Source organism: Protopterus annectens, chromosome 4.part0, assembly GCF_019279795.1.
Source record: "Protopterus annectens isolate FY-2018-M chromosome 4.part0, PAN1.0, whole genome shotgun sequence".
NCBI lineage: Eukaryota > Metazoa > Chordata > Ceratodontiformes > Protopteridae > Protopterus > Protopterus annectens.
In genome coordinates, this window is record NC_056733.1 from 232,911,872 (window position 1) to 232,933,020 (window position 21,149).

General features: G+C 39.5%; 1 protein-coding gene across 1 annotated transcript in view; it reads right to left on the bottom strand.

Annotated features, from left to right (window-relative positions):
• Positions 1 to 21,149, bottom strand: part of DUS1L (dihydrouridine synthase 1 like) — a 1,030,374-nt gene that overhangs the window by 984,074 nt on the left and 25,151 nt on the right. The window contains exon 2 of the mRNA XM_044069730.1: positions 3,469 to 3,715. Coding sequence (XP_043925665.1) covers positions 3,469 to 3,705 — 237 coding nt within the window. The 5' untranslated portion in view covers positions 3,706 to 3,715. The remainder of the gene's footprint in view (positions 1 to 3,468; positions 3,716 to 21,149) is intronic.

The following is a 21,149-nucleotide window of genomic DNA, read 5'->3' on the forward strand; positions in this document are numbered from 1 at the left end:
AAAAATACAGCACTCTGAACTAATAACTGGCCCCCCAGCCAGAAGCATAAGAAGATCCTAGAATGCCTCGCTATCTTATATTGTATGCGTAACTGAGGTTGATAGAGTACATCTAGTTGTCCTTCCTCAAAAGAGGCAGAATGGACTGTACCATTTCCATCCAAAACTTGATCTGTTTTACAAAATTAATCAACCTGCTGAAACCCAAAAAGTCCTTGCTCTTTAGAACCAAAAAAAAACCTTGAAGAGACCTCAGATCCATGTTGGTCAGGTTGGACCTTTTGGATGATTAAATTTACTAAGAGTTTCTGAACCTCAATGGCTGCATCCCTTCTCTGATGGGGTGGAGGGTCTGGAAGATGTTTGGGATTTAAGTTTGAAGTTTCCAAAAATGAAACTGTATAGCCTCTGGATATGACTCTCAACATCCATGCATCAGAGATGAAGGCCTCCCAAGGTTCTGAGTATACAGCCAAATGACCCCCGACTACCTCCAGAGCTGGAAAGTCAAAGGCTCCACTGAAGCCCTGGTTCTGCAGAATGCACCTGCCATGTGGTCAGTGCCCATTGTGATTATCCCCCTCAACGTGGGGGGGGGGCCTTCAAAAGGAGCTTCCTGAAAAGGCTGCTGTGCTTTCCTAACAAAAAAGAAAAATGTTTTGCTCCATTCTGGTTCTGAGAGAAGATCCATCCACGGGTAGCAAAATGTACTCCAATGGTAGACAGTCCTGCTCACTCCTGGTCAACTGTCCTAAACCTTAAGCCCAAAAAGTGAAGATCTGTCATAGAGGAGATATTACATGATGCCTTGAAGTAGTCTGCAAAATTACATAATCTCATCCAAGCATGCTGCACATGGCAATGCCAGCACCAGTAGCTTGTGACATGCCATTAGCTGCATTAGACAACAGACACATGGACAAGTTGGCATTAGACTGTGAAGTGGACAACCAAATCTCCAGAGTCTTCTGAGATTCCAGAGTCTGCTACATCTTAACTAACCTTGACCTTTCCAACACAATGTCGCACTGAAGTCATGTGAAGTGAGCAAGACAGTTTAACACCCTCAGTGGGAATGTGGCTGAGGTATAGGAGGGAAACAAGGAAATCTCTTCTGATATGTCCTTCTTAGTGGCTACCACCACTACAGATGCATCAATAGCAAGATCCTTACTCCAGTACTCCAGTGTTGCAAGGTCTTTTGAGGAATGAGAATCTTGTCCCGTTTCTTAGGAATCAGTTCCAACATATCGGACTCCTTCCATACCACCCAGGTCACTGGGTCAATAAGGGCATCTGGAAGGGGAACCACCCAAGCTGTGGATGGGCCCACACCAAAGACCTAAAAAAATACTGACTCCTCCAGAGACGGGGCTTCAGCAGTCCTACCCACACACACACACACACACACACACACACACACACACACACACACACACACACACACACACTGGAGAAGAAGCTCCAAATGCTCACCCAAGGAGGCATCATCTTGGGGGGATTTATCAAATGCCTCTCCTTCACAGAGGCCAGTATTCTTGATGAGTGATTTTTCAAGAGAATCCCAATTGCCTCCTCTTACACCACTTCCTGCATGGGAGAATCCAGGAGAGGGGTGGAACAGGCATGGGGCACACTGGAGGCAACCTTAGGTGGGTTGTCCCAGAGCAGACTGCAGTGTGTCCGCAAACGCAGACTTCAAAGATGGAGGAATATACGTTGCAGCTGATCACTCCTTCTCCTGACAAGAAGATCCTCTCCATGATGTCAAAGGCAGAAACTGAAGATGGATACCTGGACACCTAGGATCCGAAGATACAAAGGACACACCAGACTCCAGAGCCACTCTAACATGCCCCAAAGCTCAAACCACAGCTGAATTATCAAGAGCAGCATCACAAAGTGGGAGGGATGATCCCAAGCCTGGAAAGAACCATCTGGAAACTCCAATCTTGACAGGTTGGCTCCGAGGTCCACTCATCTCCGAAGCTGCCAGAGTCAAAGAAAATAAGGGGGGGGTAGGAGCAAAAACTGGCTTAGCCATCAACCTTACGAGAGGAAAGACAACAGCCTCCAATGACCTTGGAACCATACAGCCAACATGATGGAGTCGAAGCCTCAGGTTGGGGACACAAAGCCAAACTGTTAAGTGAGAACTGTATATCGGCCTATAAAAAGGCCTGCATCAACTGCTCCAAGTCAGCAGGTCTTAAACTCCTGACCAAATGGGAAAACCAAGCTGATGAAGCCACTGATGGAGGCTTGGAGGCACACCTGGTGGATGATGGCTCCACCAACCGGATTCAAACCAGAAAAGCTCCAATCTGTGGTCAAGACAGGTACAACTCTGGTGAGAACTCTCATGGAACTGAAGGAGGGGGGGGGGAATCCCACCCAAGGCAATCACTTTAACAAGAAAGGACTCAGGACACTCGGAGCAGGAGATGGAAACTTACCTGCTGTCAGCACTGAAGGCAAACAGGTCTGAGGTGTTGGGCAGAGGGTCTTGAGACCTTTGGATCTAATGGACGAGAAGAAGAGGGAGACCATCATTTTCAATCCCCCTTTGGGGTCTTCAGAGCCATATTTATGAAATGAGTCACCCTTATCACCCCCTTACTGGAAGAGGAGGAGTTTCCAGCCAGCAAAAGTCCTGTCAGGGCCTATTTGGCCCTTCTCTCATTAGTAGCTCAAGTGCCAAAGCCCTTGCAAATAGAACATGGCAACTTGAGGTGAGTGGCTCCAGTACAACATGCACACCTACCATCAACATCTTGAGAAGGGAGCTTGTGATCGCATGACACACAGTTAAAACCCTTCCTCATACTACAATCAAAAGGAAACCTAACACCTATGTCACAGCAAACAAGGACAAACACAAAAATACTCTAACCACAGTGGACGGGAAAGTCCACTAACAAGAACAACATACCTAATCCTAACAATCTACACTACTTACGTATCAGAAAAAAACATACCCGCAACCAACTAGTAAAATACAAAAAACTAGGGTAAAGGAAAAGGAAACAAAGCCAAACTACACTTGAAAACCTCATAATAAAAGATGCACCCCACTGATCTAACAACCAAGCTGCTGTCCAGGAATGGTGGCAAACAAGATCAGTGGTAATCTTAGTTGAGTGGTGGATTATGAGTAGAAGATGCTGAGCTAGGCAGGCTTAAGTCTTTGGAATAAGGACGGTCTTGGATCAGTCAGATCCAATAACCCACAGGTTGAATCCAGACAGACAAGACACCATCGTATGAGCATTTAAATTGATAGGCCTGTGTCACATTGTAGCCTTAATGAGACTCTCTCAGACCTTCTTCCAGATTACCATAGAAAGGAAGGTTTGTCACTGAGCATCAGACAACAATACAGCATGAGGGAAAGCACATGAATATCTTAAGTCCTCTAAGCCACACAGCCAACCTTCAAAGATGAAATGCAATCCAAGTTAAACTCACCTGCACGATAAGTGGCCTGTCTTCACTGCAAACTTCACTATATAAATTTTCCCGACGATAGTTAGCATCTCGCACAAAGACCTGTGCATGCAACATTGGTGTGTAACACAGCTGGGCACCATGACGACGGCTAAGTAATCTCCATGCCAGCTCACTCTGATCAACCATTGGTGCAACAACGTAACGAGCGCCTTTCAGTGTGGTCTTCCAGAATGAGGACGCCTTCATCTCTGTCATTCTTCCAAAGCTGTGGAGAGAAATTGAATACAAATGATCAACAAAAACAACTGACAAAACAGAAGCCGATATTACAGACATTCTACAACAAATTGCATAAGCTGAAAATGACAGGCTCTTGTATGTTAAACATAAGTGAAGGTAAGATAATGAAGCTGTTGCCAGACATGAAAAAATGGCCACCACAAGAAATAAAACTTCAGAACTACAAATACACTATAAAAACCCAGCCCTTAAATACCCTTTTCCTAATAGTGTCACATGATACTTCATTAATTAATTACTAAAAACAAAATTACACTTAAAAATATGTACATATTAAAAGGGTATTTAAGGGCTGGGTTTTTAGTGTATTTGTTCTGAGGAAGTCTCAAGTAGGAGAATTAAGTGCTTAACCGAAACAGAATAAAGTTTAATTATTGGAGTTTGCATCGTATTCCTTGTCTCATCTGATTTGGAGCTGTGGTCTGTTGTGTCTTTGGTAGTTATGAAAAAATGGCATTGAAATCCATCTGCTTTTATAGCTAACTGTGTAACAGCTAGTTCAGACGGATTGAGGAACAAAGTATGTTTGCTAAAGCAAGCTGGAACTGGGTTAGTAAAATGGGTACGTGGGGAGGAGTTTATCATGTTGTAACTAAAATCCAGAAGGAATGGATGGGACAGGACCAGCAGTGTGCTGTTGTCCGTGAACAACGGGGCAAGTACCGCAGGACCCAGTATGTGATCAGGTTGGGATCAGTAACAAATGGGGTAAATACAGCAGGATGAAGAATGCTGATGGTTGACAAAATGATGAAATGGGTAAGTTGGGAAGAAGCTAATGAATGTTGAAAATAGGATCAGGGAGGAATGGAATGAGTGTGTCAGAAACAAGTGCACAACGAGGTTGAGATCACAGAAAAATGGACTGAGTGGGGCAGAAGATGAAGAATGCCTAGGCTCAGATCAGTTACAATGTGATACAAAGAGCAGAAGCTAGTACATGTTCAAAATGGACTCGATGAGGAATGAAGTAAATGGGGCCAAGACACTTTTTTTTACTTGCATTTGTTTACCGGGAAAGTCCAGTGGGCAAAATCCCTTTACAGTAGACAAGTGAAGAGAAAGGCACCACAGAATTATAAACTCAGAGTTCACATAAATACAGGAACTTGTAAATTACAGAGAAAGTAATCGCAAAGACAAAGTGTACAATGGGTTACAGCAGCAGACATTCAAGAGACAATATGCATATAAGACTACATTTCTATATACAACAGAAACAGTACAAAACAAAGGATAAAATAGGGAAGAGAGATTATTACATTAAAGCAAAGTGAGTATCTATGGACAGTTGAGAAGTGAAGGTATATTAAGAATACATACAGAAGCACACATTAATGGTGGTTGAGAAGACAGGATTAAGTACAGTGCTGGGTTTGAGAATTGTCAGGAACTAGCCATGTGAGGTAGGGATTACATGTAAAAGAGACGAACAATACTATGCCAGACCGGGTGAGGAGCAGTTGGAAAAAAAAGTTTTCGGATGCATGGCCCCCGGCAAGTGTTGAACGCATGGCCTTGTAAACGTAGGTGTTACATGTACGGGCTTTAGCAGGTTAGATGACATCTGAATGGGATGACTACTACATTTGCCTTGGCAGGGTGACTGTTACTGTGTGGGGATGGCTGTATGAACTATGACAAAGGGAGTACTGAATGCATGGAAAGGCTGCATGGGCTTTGGTGGGGTGGGTGTTCACTGTGTGGTGCTTGGTAGGACATATGCTGGTCAGAAAGGATTTGACATTGCAATTAATAGAATGTGGTGCACATACAGTTTGCCATTGACTCTGTTCTTGGCAATACAAGAATGGTTTGAACATAAACATAGTCAGGGCTACCTGCTTGGATCTTAATACTGTATGAACAAGCTGTATGGCCCTGGCAGAGTGGAAGTTCTCTGTATCAGCCTTAATAGTATTGGTTTTATCTCAGTGACCTTTATCAGTGCAGGTGTTGGTTGCATGGCGGTTCACAATGTGACCCTTTGCAGTATAGCCACTGACTGTGTATGCTTTAGCAGCAGAGAGTTTGCCCTATAACACTGATCAACAGCTTAATTTCATCTCTCCTGTGGTGAAAAAAAGAAACCAATAGATGAGGGCTGGTAACTCTGCCAATTTTAGTAAATTTGGTTACTGGCTATTAAGTAAAACAGGCCTGCCTGGATACTGGTAAATAAGAAAATTAGAGAGCCTGAAAGAAAATCAACAAGAAAATGTGAAGAGAAAACAACAATTGGGAATATTCAAAGTAGTTCAAGATCTAGCTTTAGTGCACGACATGACCTCCAGTAATCTAGAAGAAAAATAAATCAGATGTGCTCAGAGCTGATTAAACTAAACAAAACAATGAAGGAGTATACCAACACAAATAACAGAAATATGGAAAAACTGAAGAAGCTTTAAAAAATATTCAGATGAATTGATACAACTGTAAAAATCAGAGGTTGAAATGAAAAAATAAGGCTGGCTGCGGATGAGACTGCTCAAGAAGTGCTGTTTCAAAAAATGGTGGTTAGAAGACAGAACACACAGTGATAACCTAAGATTTTCTGCTGTACCAAAGAAACTGGAAGGAATACACTGTACTCATTTTATGAAAGCATAAATAAGTAACTGGACTAGACTGGTGTGCCACAGCAGGATTTGTTAACTGAAAGGACACATTGTGTGTATGCTTCAAACCTGGCCATGAGAAAGTGGCCAAGACCTGTTTTAGCAAAGATGCAATCTAAAGGTAGAAAGAGCTGATCTTTGACAAAGCTATGTCAGAAGGGCAGCTCACTAAAACATGGAGACAGCAGAGTGTTTGTGGAAAATGATTATTCATTGTACACCAGGCAGAAGAGAAGCAAATTTATCCCAGCAATCAGGGAATGTTGAGATGCAGGTATGATATTCAAGCTACTGTATACAGCTATCTTCAAAATATTTTTCTTAGTGGATCTAAGTAAATTTTTAAGGCAGAGCAGTCTATGGAATTAATACAAAAGTTTATCCAACAAAAAGTGAGCCAACAAACAGAAGGGGACTCTGCTTCTCATTATTCTGATAATAAAGGTCATAAAGAGACTTTGTCACTGAAGCCTTTTCCAATGCTCCAAAGGAAAATGCTTCAGCGACAGAAAAAAGCACCACAGTTGACTGCAAGAATCAGAAACACTTTAGACTTTAACCAGAGTGTGGGGTTAGGAGAAGACCACCTGCAACACTGAAATTAGTGAATAAATGTGCGATTATAAAGCATCAATCATTTGTCAAATATGGCATTACAAGACAAAGTGGAAAGACTGGACTTTTGTTGACTATGATAAACGTGTGGGGGACTGAACTGCGTATACTGTAACACTTCATATATAATGTTTGAAGGACACTAAAAGGAAAGGGAAAAAAGTAACTTTAAGAAATGTATGTATTGCAATGTAAATAGAGAAGAAAGACTGGACAAAAGTATGTTTAAGTTAATATGCTGTAATTTGGGGTTGTTGAGGTGGGGGATGTGATACAAAAGTAAACAGACTATACCAGATGTAGAGTTGATCTAGATTTTTTTCTTACTTTTGCATAGGCAAATTTATTTAATTTTATTTTATTGTAGTTTGTTGACCGAGAAAGTCCATTGGGCCTAAAAGTGCCCGTTTTCAATGGAGGTCCAGGGAGAAAAGCTCCAGCAGAAAACTCCAAACAGAAACACATTTTTACAATATTCAAAAGTAGAATAACTCATGTACAGCATTTTTAGATATTTACAATAAGTTGTACAATTCATATGCAAGTAGTACATCATATATGGACACAATAGAAATATACACATCCAGTGGCTAAGTCCGAGTATAAAAAGGTTAAGGAGAGGTGTAAGGTTTCAGGAAGGGTGAGAGCAGGAGCATTCCCAGAGAGAAGAGAGTGGAGTAAAGTTTTAAAGGAAGGGAGATTCTGGGTAGTTCTAATGTGTGGGGGAAGTGAGTTCCATAATCTAGCGAAGGAGAAGGACAGTAGGAGTTGCCCTGGGGAACATAAAGGCTTGTGAAGTTCAAGGAAATTTTGATTTGTGGATCTTAGTGTTCTATCAGGTTGCCAGATTTATAAGGTAGAGGAGAGAGGAGGGCAGTTAGAGGGTTTAAAGATGAGCTTATGTACTGCTGTTAGTTGAATGAGAGTTAAGTAGTTTGGGAGTTCTAACCAGTTTAGGGCATGGAGGGAGTTACAGTGATGAGTAGAGGATTTAGATCCTGTGTCAAACTTGGAAACTTTATTGTAGTTTGCAGATAACTTTAATTTCAGGGTTGATTGGAGATTAGTAAGTAGTGGGGCTCCATAAAGAAGAGAGAGAATAAGGGAGGTGGTAGATAGTAGTTGTTTGGATGAAACAGAAAGGTATGGTCTGTGACGATAAAGCATTCCAAGATTTTGATGAGTTTTTTTAATATTAGTTTGAAAGTGGATATTGAATTTTAGTGGGTCATCAATAAGGACGCCCAGAAGTTTTGCATGGGGAACTATTTCAATAGAGGTCTTGTTTTGACTGAGTATAGAGAATGATGTTTTGTCCACAACAGTGTGTCTAGATGGGGAGAAAATCATTATTTTGGACTTGGATGCATTAAGGGCTAAGTGGTAGTCTAGCATCCAGGATTCGGTGCAAGAGTAGACCTCTTGAGTTATGTTCATTAATGTGGGGAGAGTTTTGGCAGAGCAGATGATGGTAGAGTCATCTGCGTATTGAACAAGTTTAGCATTTGGGATGTGTTGATAGAAGTCATTAATAAAAATGTTGAATAGTAAGGGACCCAATATGGAGCCTTGAGGAACCCCTTTTGAAGAATGCAGGAAAGAAGTAGTACAGTTGTTCCACTTGACAGCTTGTTTCCTAGCCGATACATAGCTGGTGAACCAGTTGATGGAAGAAGAGGAAAGGTTGAGATGGGAAAGCTTGGAAAGGAAGAGCTTATGGGAGACCATATCAAAAGCCTTAGATAAGTCGAGGAGGAGGGTAGAAACTATGTTGCCAGCATCCCAGGCAGATGATTTTGAGGAAGGAAAGGAGTTCAGTGGCGGTGCTATGTCCTGGTCTAAACCCATGCTGTGTTGGAGTCAATAGTTGGTTATCAAGCAGGTAAGGTAAAAGTTGCAGGTGGATACATTTTTCCAAAATCTTAGAGATAGGGGACAGGATAGCTATTAGGCAAAAGTTGGAGATTGTAAAGTTGCTATCTCCTTTGTGGAGGGAGATGATGAAGGTTTTATTTCCAGAGCAGTGGTACGCAAGACTCTTGGATGGAGCGGTTAATTAGGATGGAGATGGGAAGAGCTATGCCATCGGCAGCTAATTTGAGAAAGTTGGATGGAATGTTATCTGGGGCATTAGAACAAGGTTTTAGTTTTAGTAGGAGTTTTTTTTATAGTATCAGTAGGAATGGATTTGAGAGTAAAAGGAAAGGACTGACAGTTATTGGATGTTGAAGCTGTAGTTTTGGATGTGTTGGAGGAGATGTTATTAGGGAAAGAACAGGTCAGTTTAGCGATAGAATCAATGAAAAAGGAGTTGAATTGGGTAGCTAGGACAAGGTCAGGAGAGTCTGGGTCAGGACAGGGGTTCTCTTTCTTGCCTGGACAAAGAATTGATGAGATGCTACTCCAGAATTTTTTTGGGTTGGTTTTATGGTTGTTTTGAATTTTAAGATAGTAGGATTTGCAGACAATAGCTATTTGGTTTTTTTTACATGATTTCGTAGTTGCTTGTATTCAGTAAGGGAGTTGTGAGTTTTGAATTTTTGATAGTATTTCCAAGTTTTGTCCCGGAGATGCATAACAATTTTTGTTTCTTTAGTTAGCCAGGGGACTGTTTTGGATCGGATTCTTTTAGTTCTGCAGGGGGAAAAGTGGTTAAGTAAATCAGAGAAAACTGTATTAAAGTGTGAGACTGCGGAGTCCATGGGAAGGGACTTTAGAGGGTTCCAGTTTATGTTTTAAGGCAGTGGAGAAGGTTTGAGAGTTGAAGTTTTTTAAGGTGCACGTTGTGATATATTTGTGCTGTAGGAGCAGGGAAGAAGGGGAACGGTATGCAAAGGCAGGGAGATGGTCGCTAATGGAGTCAGGAAGAGTTTCACTTTCAGAAATTCTGTTAGGATGGGAGACTAGTATTCAGTCGATTATGCTACCTGTGGAATTATCCTTATTTGGTCTAGTGGGAGTTTTGAGTTTAGATGTGTCAATTGATATAGGTTAATACTTTCAGTGGGGGGTTGATGATTGAAAGGATGACCAGTTAATATTCACATCACCTAGCATTATTGTTTCATTATTTATGTTGGTGGCAAACCAGGAGAGAATATCCTCCAGAATTGGGATATTATTGCCTGATGGTATGTACAGGGTTGCAATGCACAAACTTTTATTGTTATTAATTTTTAGAAGGGTCAAGGTTAGCTCAGCAGTGGCAAATTGGGGTATGGGTTTAGTACAGGGTGTTACTGTTAAGGAGGAGGAGAAAGGTAGGGCTACTCCACCACCTTTCTTTTGGGATCTGTCGTTTCTTATGAGTTTATAGTTGAGCGGTGTTATTTCAGTGTCTTTTATATGTGACTTTAGCCAGGTTTCTGAGATACAGAGAATGTCAGGTTTGTTGTGGAGGATCCAGGCATGAAAATCAGGTATTTTATTACAAAGGCTTTTGGTATTAATTGTAGCAAAGAGTAGGGATTTGAAGGGAGGGGGTGAAAAATTTATGTTTGGTTTAGAGGAGAAGTTTTAAGATGGCCCTGGGTGAGGGTATATATCACCACAGAGGAGGAGAGGGAGATACGTTTAGAGTAAAGTAAAGAAAGGTATTTGTGTTCTAAGGGGCTATAGGTTAGGTTTATAGAGCCTATGGTGTCTAGCCTGAAGGCTACAGGAAGAGGTCTACTGGGAGAGAGGAAGAGTTTCCTTTTAAAGAGGAGAGATTCATTATGGTTGTAGAGATGAAGAGATATTAGGGCTATGGAGGGGTATTCTTTTTTGATGTATATTGATGTAGTGTGTAGGGGAGGAGAATAATGGAATTGGGGGAAATTAGTGAGGTAGAGAAGGAGAGATTGGAGAAAAGACACTAGAATATATGAAAGTTTTGTTTGCATGACATGTAGGTTAAATTAAAAGAGGGGGATGTTTAGGAGTAGAAAGTAGGCAGAGGTGTAGGGGAAGAGGTTACGTGTGGTTTTGTAGAGTAGAGTGTTATGGAGTGAAGGGATGTGTTTATTGCAAATGTCTGGATTAAGGCTCTTGGCATAATTTAGTAAAATTCTTTTGTGTAAGCAAGTAAATAAGAGAACACTGAATTTGTTTAGCAAATAAATGTTGTGTGTGTTATGAAGTCTGCATCAGAGGCAGCTGTACATTTTGTTCTTATGTTTCCATGGAGAAGAGCTGACTATAGAGGTAGGCAATAAAAGCCACAGCACTTTTTAACTCATTAAATCCAAGTGATGCCTCCAGGTACATCTGCAGTTAACTCCTACTGATACCTCTAGACGTCAAATACTGCGTGTTCATCATCTTCTTCTTCTGGCTTTTTTTCCAGTTAGGGGTCTCCACAGTGGATCACCTGTCCGCACATGACTGGCAGTGGAGTTTTACAGTGTCGAGTTGCTAGCCCGGCACCCAACCTTCCACAGAAGGCACATAAATGCACGCACTCATGCCTAGGGTCAATTTACAGTGTCCAATCCACCTATTTGCATTAATAATTACAAGACCATGTTATGTACAAGGTTTTAAAAGATTTCATCTTAAAACTTACACAATAGCAAACTCATATGCATTAATATTTGACCTCTGTCTAGTGCACGGAAACAAATATGAACTGTTGTTTTTGTGATATTAATTTATAGAAATATAATTTCACATTTTTTTTAATATTTCAACAACCAAGTAACAGACATAACTCATTAGCCTCAGATGAAAGCTCTCAGCTAGATGAATAAAATACTGCTGGTAGTATGTAACTTGAGTGGTTGCTGAGATATTGCAAATTGTTTGCAAAATATTACAAATGTAATAGTTACTGTGTTTACTGTGACTTATAACATTTTGTTTAAGACCTAGAACCTAAAGAATACTACCGTATAAAAATAGTTTGTACTAACAGTTTGCCATTTATACTTCTTTCATAACTTTTATGGTTCCAGAGATATGAACATTTGTTTGAAATGTGAGTACATAATTTGATTCCATGAAAAGACTTTGGTTCCACCCATTGGAAGTTACAGTGCAAACTTCCTGAGCTCCACTGGAGTCAATGAGTTAAAGGCTAAAATTTCATGTTTTCTGAAAAGCATTCATGCTGTTTTTCACATCTGGGAGGGGAAATAAAGACAAAAACAGACAGCAATTAGTGTACACATGAACTCAGGCTGTAATGTGCATCTTTGCATAGATAACCTTAATTTTATTTATTTATTTATTTTATTTAACATTTGTTTACCGGGAAAGTCCGACTTGGAACAAAGCCAGTTTTCACTGGCGGCCCAGGGAGAAACGTCTTTGTGACATGGGAGAAAACAGGAGCACCCAAAGGAAACCCACATGAATGCAGGGTGGACATGCAGACTCCGTACAGAAGGCAGCCCAGCAGAGAATCAAACCGGAGAACCTCTTGCTGCGAGTCGACAACGTTACCACTGCACCACTGCACCATCCATATTTTAGGTTAGGTAATCCATGGTGGTGCAGCAGTAGCATTGTTGCCTCACAGCAAGAGGTTCTCCCGTTCGATTCTCGGCTACAGTGTGGGGAGTGCCTTCTGTGTGGAGTCTGCATGTCCTCCCCGCGTTTGGGTGGGCATTTGAAAGACATGCATAAATGGGTGTGCCTTCGCTGAAGGTTGAATGTCGAGCTGGCACCTCGGCGTTCGTGAAAATCTACTGCCAATCATTAGCGGACCGGAGTTCCGCTGTGGCGACCCCTAACCGGGGAAAAGCAGAAAGACAAACAACAACAATGCATGTTTGTGCAGCTGTTGATTTGGGACAGTTGTTCCTATCAGGAAGGATGAATTTCAATATCTGAAGATGTACAGTTTTGTGAGTTTAAGTTAATATATTATATTATGAGGGTGTTCTGGGTGCATTTTTTTTTTGAGGGTTTTCATTAAAACAGAAAGTCTTGTAAAATGTGACAGATTCAAATGGAGATGACAGGAAACAACTATATAAAAGATCAACCTGACAAAGATTAGCAGGTGATTGCAACACAAACGCTAGACTTATACATTTTTAAAAAAACTGTCATATATAATAGGTGGGAATAACTTCTTACAATGGCTACATTGGCTACATTATCTGTATTATTTCAGATTATTAATGGCCTCACAGTTATAGAAAAAATGAAAGACTACTGAACTACATTAAGAAACTCAGGTGCAAATAGCAATGTTACAGGAGACACATTTGGAAAGAAATGAACATGTAAATTTGATAAAGACAGGATTTCAGGAGGGAAACTCAGCAGAATATCAGGGACAAAGGAAAAGAGGAGTCACAATATTGATAGAAGAGGGGGAAAAGATAATAATGGTACACTTGTGGTAGTATTAGTCTACAGGCAGGGAGAAGGATTATGCTAGCATGTTTTTATATTCTTCTACATAAAACTGCTATTACAGAGTTTAAGAAAATTTGGGGAGAAACAATCAGCTTTAAGCAGGGAATATTTCTTACAGGAGGGGACTGGAGTTTGATTTGCAACAGTGAAAATGTATCTGGGAGACCTAGAAGGGAAAATATAACAAACGAGGCTTGATTTCTATGAAATTTATAAAAATATTTGGTATGGAAGACATGAAGTCTGTAGTAGGAACTCTTAGAATATACTTAATATTCCCTTAGGTACGATAACTGGACTAGACAGAAATTATATTCCACAGGAACATGTGCATTTAATTGAAAGCTTCCACACACATCCAATAATTAGTTCATATCATGCACTAATAACAACTAAGATAAAAATGCATGGTAATTAAGTAAAAATTAGACCCTGGCACTTCCCTAACTACCTGTTAAAAACAGAGGAATTTAAGGAATGGGAAGTAGAAATTATTTGAGCGCTATTAGGGAATATAGAACTTTCTTCAGAATTTATAGCTAGTGATTCGGATAAAATGAAAGTGAAGTTTGAAAATATTGCAGAAATAAAAAAAAAAGAGATATGGTTAAGAAGTAACAGGAATTATTTAGTGGGCTGACAAAGGTTAAAGTATTGCACAATAATGAGAATCAGAAAAAACAAGGCAAAACACAAAGTGTTAAATACAGAAAATACAGGAGTATCAGGATAATAGGCATGAGTTTAGAAAGATTGCTATCATGCAACTGTTTTTTATGCCAATTACACAGCACAAAAACATTTAGCACAATGGCATAGGCAACAGAAATAGAAAGGGTTGTTGGCAAACTTAGGAAGCCTATAACCAGAAAAATAACAACAGATAATGTAGAGCTATTAGAGACACTTCGGAAATGTTATGAAAATTTGTATAAACCAGAGAAGTGGGTAAATCAAGAAAAAGCTCACAAGAATATTTATGGAAGACTGAAATACGCCAAGGTTAAAGGCAGATCAAGCTGAACAACTAACACTTAAGACAGGAGGAGATGCGATACAAATGGCGATGTAAAACCAATCTACAGGAAAGTAGCCAGGAATAGATGGTACTTTGCTGGAAGCTAGGAGGGAAGAAAGTGGTAAGATCTAGAAGGTTTCGTTTAACTGTATTTTAAAAGGGGGGGGGGAGGCACCAACATCCTAGAAAAACCTGTGGTGCTGTAATGCCTAAAGACAGTAAGGACCCATCAGATCCAGCTTCATATTGGCTCATTTCAATTCTAAATCATGATAATAATGTGTTTCTGTCTAAAACGGCTAAAAGAATGGCAAAAATGATGCCAAAATTGAAAGATACGAACCAATATAGTTTTGTGGAAGGGAAGCAAATATTTGACATCAATAGAATGGTGAGGATCCAGAGGGAAGCAAAATATAAGAAAATACCGCTGTTATTGGTGGGTCTTGGTACAGAGAAAGCTTGTGACAGAGTAAGCTTGGGAATTTTTGAGTAAGGCAATTAAAGCATTTGCATTTCCTGATACAATAAGGTTAACAAGACATATGAGGGATTTGAGTAAAAAATCAAAGCGGGAGGGCACCTCTCTGATAAGTTACGTCTGAACAGAGGAACTATGCAGAGGTGTCTTCTTTCCCCTTTGTTACTTGCATCAAATTTTGTTACTTGCATCAAATTTAGTATTACTTGCAAAGAAAATAAGGGACTCAGAAATTCAAATACATAGTTGGTATGATGTTCAAGAAACATTGGTTTTACTTCCAGAAGATATTATTTTTACCTGATAAAACCAGTAAAGGACATCCCAGTGTTGTGGAACATCTAGCGACAGTTTCAAGTCTTTTCATGATGCAACATTAAATAAAGATAAAACAAAGAATATAGGTAATGTACCCACAGATGAGTTGGTCCAGCAATTCCCATATTTATGATGACACAATAAAATGAAGTACTTAGGAGTACTGATTAAAAAGGACTCTGTCATGGCAGCCAAGGATATGTGGGAAGAGACTAAAAAAATAATAAAAAAAAAAAACTGAGAAACTGGAATCTCTTTGTTTATGAATATGGAGAGTAAGATGCAAGCAGTGAAAATGTTTTAGTCCCTTTAGTTTTATAAATAGGTCATGCACATGTTTTTTATCAACCAGACAATAATTAATAAAGAGTTGAAGTAATTTATGTAAAATGGGATATGTGGATCTTTCCAACAGAACAAGGCTGGTTAGGATTACCTGATTTGAAGGGATATTTTAGAGCAACACAGTTAAGACTCAGGATTTGTCAAGGGCAGATCTTGCCTAACGAACCTGGGTTGACTTTCTGAGACCATCACCAAGGCCCTGGATGAGGGAAAGTAAATACATACAGCTTACCTTGACTTGGCCAAAGCCTTTGACACAATCCCCCACTCGGGCATCATCGAAAGCTAACACAACTTGACATAAATCCCTCTCTCATCAGGTGGGTGGCCAACTGGCTCACCGATAGGACCCACAAGGTCAAAATAGGTGCCTCCACCTCTAACAGCAGATCTGTCACTAGTGGTGTCCCCCAGAGATCTCTCCCGGTACCTACTATTTGGCATCTACTTCTCAGAGGTCCAGGCAAAGACAAAAGGCCTGTGGCTGACCAAGTTTGTGGATGACTAAGTTGGGTGTTGTCACTGACTCCCCAAATGATGTTAACCTACTACAACAGGGTCTCACAGCAACAAATGACTACTGCCAAAGTCATGGCCTTAAGTTAAATGAAAAAAAAAATGTATTATCATTCCATTTAGAAAAAGCATGGCCCCTACCGATTACCACATTAACGGCAACCCCCTAAGCACAAAACCTGAGGTGAACTACCTATTTACACAGGTTGACAACAATCTCACATTCAACCATCATGTAGCGGCAGTGGTCTGGAAAGCCTTTTACTTGGGTCATCTCATACGTAAAGGGACTGCATCCAGAAAAAAAGGAGGTTATTGCCTCTCAGTACTCTTCCCTCATTACTCCAATAATAGAGTACAATGCCCTATTTGGTATGTACCTCTCCAAACACCTGCACCAGCTGGAAAGGCCACAGAAATACCTTACAGAGAGAATCCATGGCCTCCAACACCTGTCCTATGTGGACAGGATCAAATCTCTATCACTCTACTCATTATCATACGGATTGCCTTGTAGGAGAGAGACAGATCATCTCTATTGGACCATGCCCTACTAGAGACAGGGGCAACAGGTGCTGACTGAGGTTTCTTTTTTGGAGATAAACTCTTGGCTAGGCTTGTAAGAAGCCCAGGTCCATTAGCCTAGTAACCTCCTATGATTCAAAGTGGAAAGGGATGATCATGAAACGGGGAGGAAATTCAAGAAATAAGAAGATAGTGGGATTTTGGATGCAGATGCAGACCCTTAAGGTGGATAACAACAGTCACACAGAATAATTTCTGCTGCTTTACGAGTATAATATTCTAAGAACTAAGCCAACACCAGAATGGTAAAGGAGATTTTTCCAATATGGATGACTGCAATTAGCCATACAGAGAATAAGCATGAGGGGGCTAGAATTTACTGGAGAAAAGTGAAAGAAGAACCAAGGTACTGGGAGCAAATAAATAGAGAGGAAAAGGTAAAAGAATGTGAAGAGGCCAAGAAGACATTTGGACTGCAGACTAGAGACTGCCTTCTGTATCAGGGATGGATATCAGAATATAGGGAAACAGAAAGGGATAGGGGAATCTTAATTGAAAAACCTAGAAGAGAAACTGTTGTAAAAAAGGATAACTGGTACGTTTTTATTTTTAAAGAACAAAAAATAAACGAATGTAGGCACGGCTTCAGGCTCCAGTCTCTTAAAACTTTTATTGCAATATATCACACAAGCACTTTCACAAAATGCTTCATCAGATGTTAATGTTTCTACTAACAAATTAGAGCTCTTAAATAGCACTAGAAAAATCACATGACCTACGCAATCAATTTTCCATACAAAAGCTGCACCAGCTCAAGAAATAAATACATTTCAAAACACTAAAAATCCGAAACATACACCTTCTTTGTAAATTCATCAAAAACTTTACTTGTACATGACTAGAAATTTAAAAATTAAAAATATCCCATTTGATCAAGGGTTAAAAGCTAACATCAGCTCTAACAATAAATGCATTTCAAACATTGTAGATCTGGGGTATAAAACCTTCTATAGCTCTTATTTCCACATTAAAAAAAATAAATGTGTCATATTTAATACAAAATGTTTGTCACTAGATACAAGCCAAAGAATAAGAACGAAAACAAACCTATCATCTTGGAATTACAAGATCTTCCTAGTCTTCATAACCCACATTAAATATTAAAATATATTAAAATATTAGAATTTATACAATAAATATCAGAATTGCACACAACTAAAGGGGAATGTCAAATGCCTATACCTCTCCCTTTTCTGCGTAATGGTCTAGACTTTAGGTCTTAAGGGGACATGGTCATTCAGTCCATGTCCTGTATTAGCCATTAATCTTACTATCTACTGAACTTCAATCTCTTCCGTAAAATTCCTAATGTCTCCTCCCCTTTCGTTTTCATATAACTTAGTGATAGCCATAAACTTAAAGTGGTGTGCAACATCAGAATCTATAACATGCTTAGCCAATGCATTAAGCCTATTTCACTTATTAATATGGTATACATGTTCTCTCATTCTTTCCTCGAGTGTTCTGTTTTCCCATCGTAAAACTTCTTACATATCTGACACACAGCTAAATAGATAATATGCTCATTTTCACAAATGGCTTGTATTCTAAAATTAAAAACATGCCCTAAATCAGGATGTACAAAAAGTGAGCTTGTATCTATATAACGACAGAAAGAACATTTAGTACAAGGTCAAGTCCCTCCCTCAGCACTTCTTTCTACTATATTTTTGGGGGTGAACTTGTGTCTATATAATGACAGAAAGAACATTTAGTACAAGGTCGAGTCCTTCTCTCAGCACTTCTTTCTACTATATTTTTGGGGGGTGCATAGATGCCTTTTAAGGGACTTCATATTTCTACATGTGAACCTAGGTTCTGTGTCTATAAAAGTCTACTGATCTCTTTGTCAGTTGTCAAGATATTCCAGTTCTTCCTTATTATGTCAGTAGAAGTGGAAATATAGCCTAAAGATACCCTAAGCTTGTTGTTATCATTTCTATCCTTATTTATAACAGGTTTGTGATATTTCTCAGAAAAATAGGGTTCAGCTTCCATTTGTCTATGATTTTTTATCAAAACAATATTGTCCACTATATCTTTATCACTGTATCCCCTCTCTCTAAGCTCATCACTGGTGAGTGCTGTTTCTCAAAATCTGTATCTCTTACATTGAGCCTAGATGCCCTGTACACTTTGTTCTGTACCGCATTTCTAAAGATATAGGAGAGATGCATACTCTCTCTGCTTAAAAAGGTAGTTTACGTGACAGCTCTTCCTGTGCATCCTTGTACATACATTTGTTCTATTTTCAATAAATACTGTCGTTTCTAAGAAGTCTATTTCTACTTCTGACCAATTCAGAGTGAACCTTAGAAATTGTGTAGATCTGTTAATATAGTTCTCAAATACCATTAGGGATTCTGCAGTACTGCCCCATAAAATAAAGAGGCCATCCACAAACCGGCAGAAAAATAGAACATCCTGTTTAAAAGGGCCATTTACTAAAAATTCCACTTCCCACATGGACATTACTACATTAGCCTAGCTACGGGCACAAGTGGTGCCCACTGCTACTCCATTTAATTGCCAGTACACTTCGTCCCTAAACATAAAAACATTATTTTCTAACAAAAAACTTAGTAAAATACTAATTAACAATCCTTTTCTCCGGATAACCAGAATACTCTGTAAGACGGTGACGCTACTAATCCCTAAATCATTTGGAATCACAGTAAAGACAGACACTACATCTAGGGTTACCAACAGACATGGAGTGTGTGTCTGTGTGTGTGTGTCTGTAGGTCTCTCAAAAAGTGTTCCACGTCTTCTAAGTATAAACCCTGATTTATCTAAAAGAGGTCTTAGATGGTCTTCAATATATATGGAAATAGATTCCGTACACCAACTCCTAGCAGCCACTATGGGTTTCACTGGTGGATTTTCTCTATTTTTATGTACTTTAGGTAGACCCTGCATTATTGGTGTGGTGGGGTGTTGCATAATGAAATATTTCCATAACTCAAGGTCTATCAAATTTTTATGTAAGTGATCATTAATTTTACTTTTCACATTTTCTACCATTAATTTCACTTGAATGTGTGATATCTTCTTGTAGAATTCAGTGGCATTTAACAAGCTGAACATATCTTCATCATACTGCATTTTATCAAAAACAACTATAGGGCCACCTTTATCTGCTGGTCGAATCAATGTGTGTGAATTTCTTTGTAAATTTTTTAAGGCTTCATTTTCCTCCTTTGTTAAATTGAACTGTAAGAATTTATTGCTATGTAGTTTTTTTGTTCATGTTTAACCTATACACATCCTGACACATAATTGCTCAAAAGCATTAACTAAAAAGTTATCTTTAGGAACAAACGTGCTCGGCTTTCTATACTCCTGTCTTTGTACATTAAAAACATCACTGTCATTATTAAACATCAATTTCAACATCAGGTTACATGTAAACTTTTTTATATCAAAGATTACCTCGGTAAAATCTGAGTCAGCTGTAGGAATAAACAAGAGTCAGACAGTTCATAGCTGGATAAATTCCATACTAATTCTTTTTGTTGTTGAAGAACATTTTCTTGATATTTTGTAGATTTTCTACTGAAATGTCCTGTTTGCGCTTCATTCGGCTGCCGCTCCTCCCTCTCAGTTGTTCGTCAACCAGCACCGGAATCATCTCCTTTATGGGTAAAGGAAAAGTTAACTTTTTTGGGGGGGGGGGGGCGTGTGGATGTAAAAAATTGCCTGTACTCAGGATATCTACAGTAGAACCATCCGATTTATCTGTTTGATGGACTTGGACTGCCACCAACATAGTTTTGGGTCTAGCTCCCAATTCCTTCCTTGTATGCGATGGTTCTATTTCAGTACTTGCCTTGCCATTCATTGAAAATGCATTAGCATGGTTATTGTTGCCGAGGGAAGGCATGGGCGGGGATATTCTAGAGACGTTATTCTGTACATCTTCAGCGGTACTTTGTGAGTGTGCCCAAGTAAAAGCCTGCCCAAGTTCAAAGTCCTTCCTATCCCTCTTAATTTTTTAATTTTAACGAGCTTTCTATCATACGTTGACTCCAAGTCCATCAATTCTAGAATATATTTACCAAGCACTTCTTCACTAAAAAGTTGACTCAACTCACGATATTTAGTCTTTATGGACTTCAGGAGGTTTCCGGCTTCCTTGTCAGCATAGGAAACCAAGAGTCTCATATAGCCCATGCTGGTGTTAATATTCAATTTCTACCATTCGCTCAACATGCCAGGATCACAGTTAATATACGAGGGCATTGTGTACCCTTAAGCCTCAGGGTATGATTTCTTCTTTTAAACATACCTCGAGGTGACATTTTTGATATTGAACAGGTTTCAGCTTAAAAAGCTCCCTTTCTAACACCAACAATCGACTTTTGAGAGCAATAACATCTACTGTATGTGTCTCACCTGGAAACTCATCCGGTGTACAATTATACAAAGGATGGATTATAGACCGTTCTCTACCGGAGGATGGATTACATTTTTATTTTTATGTTATTTTAACATTTGTTTACCAGGAAAGTCTAACTCGGAACAAAGCTAATTTTCAGCAGAGGCCCAGGGAGAA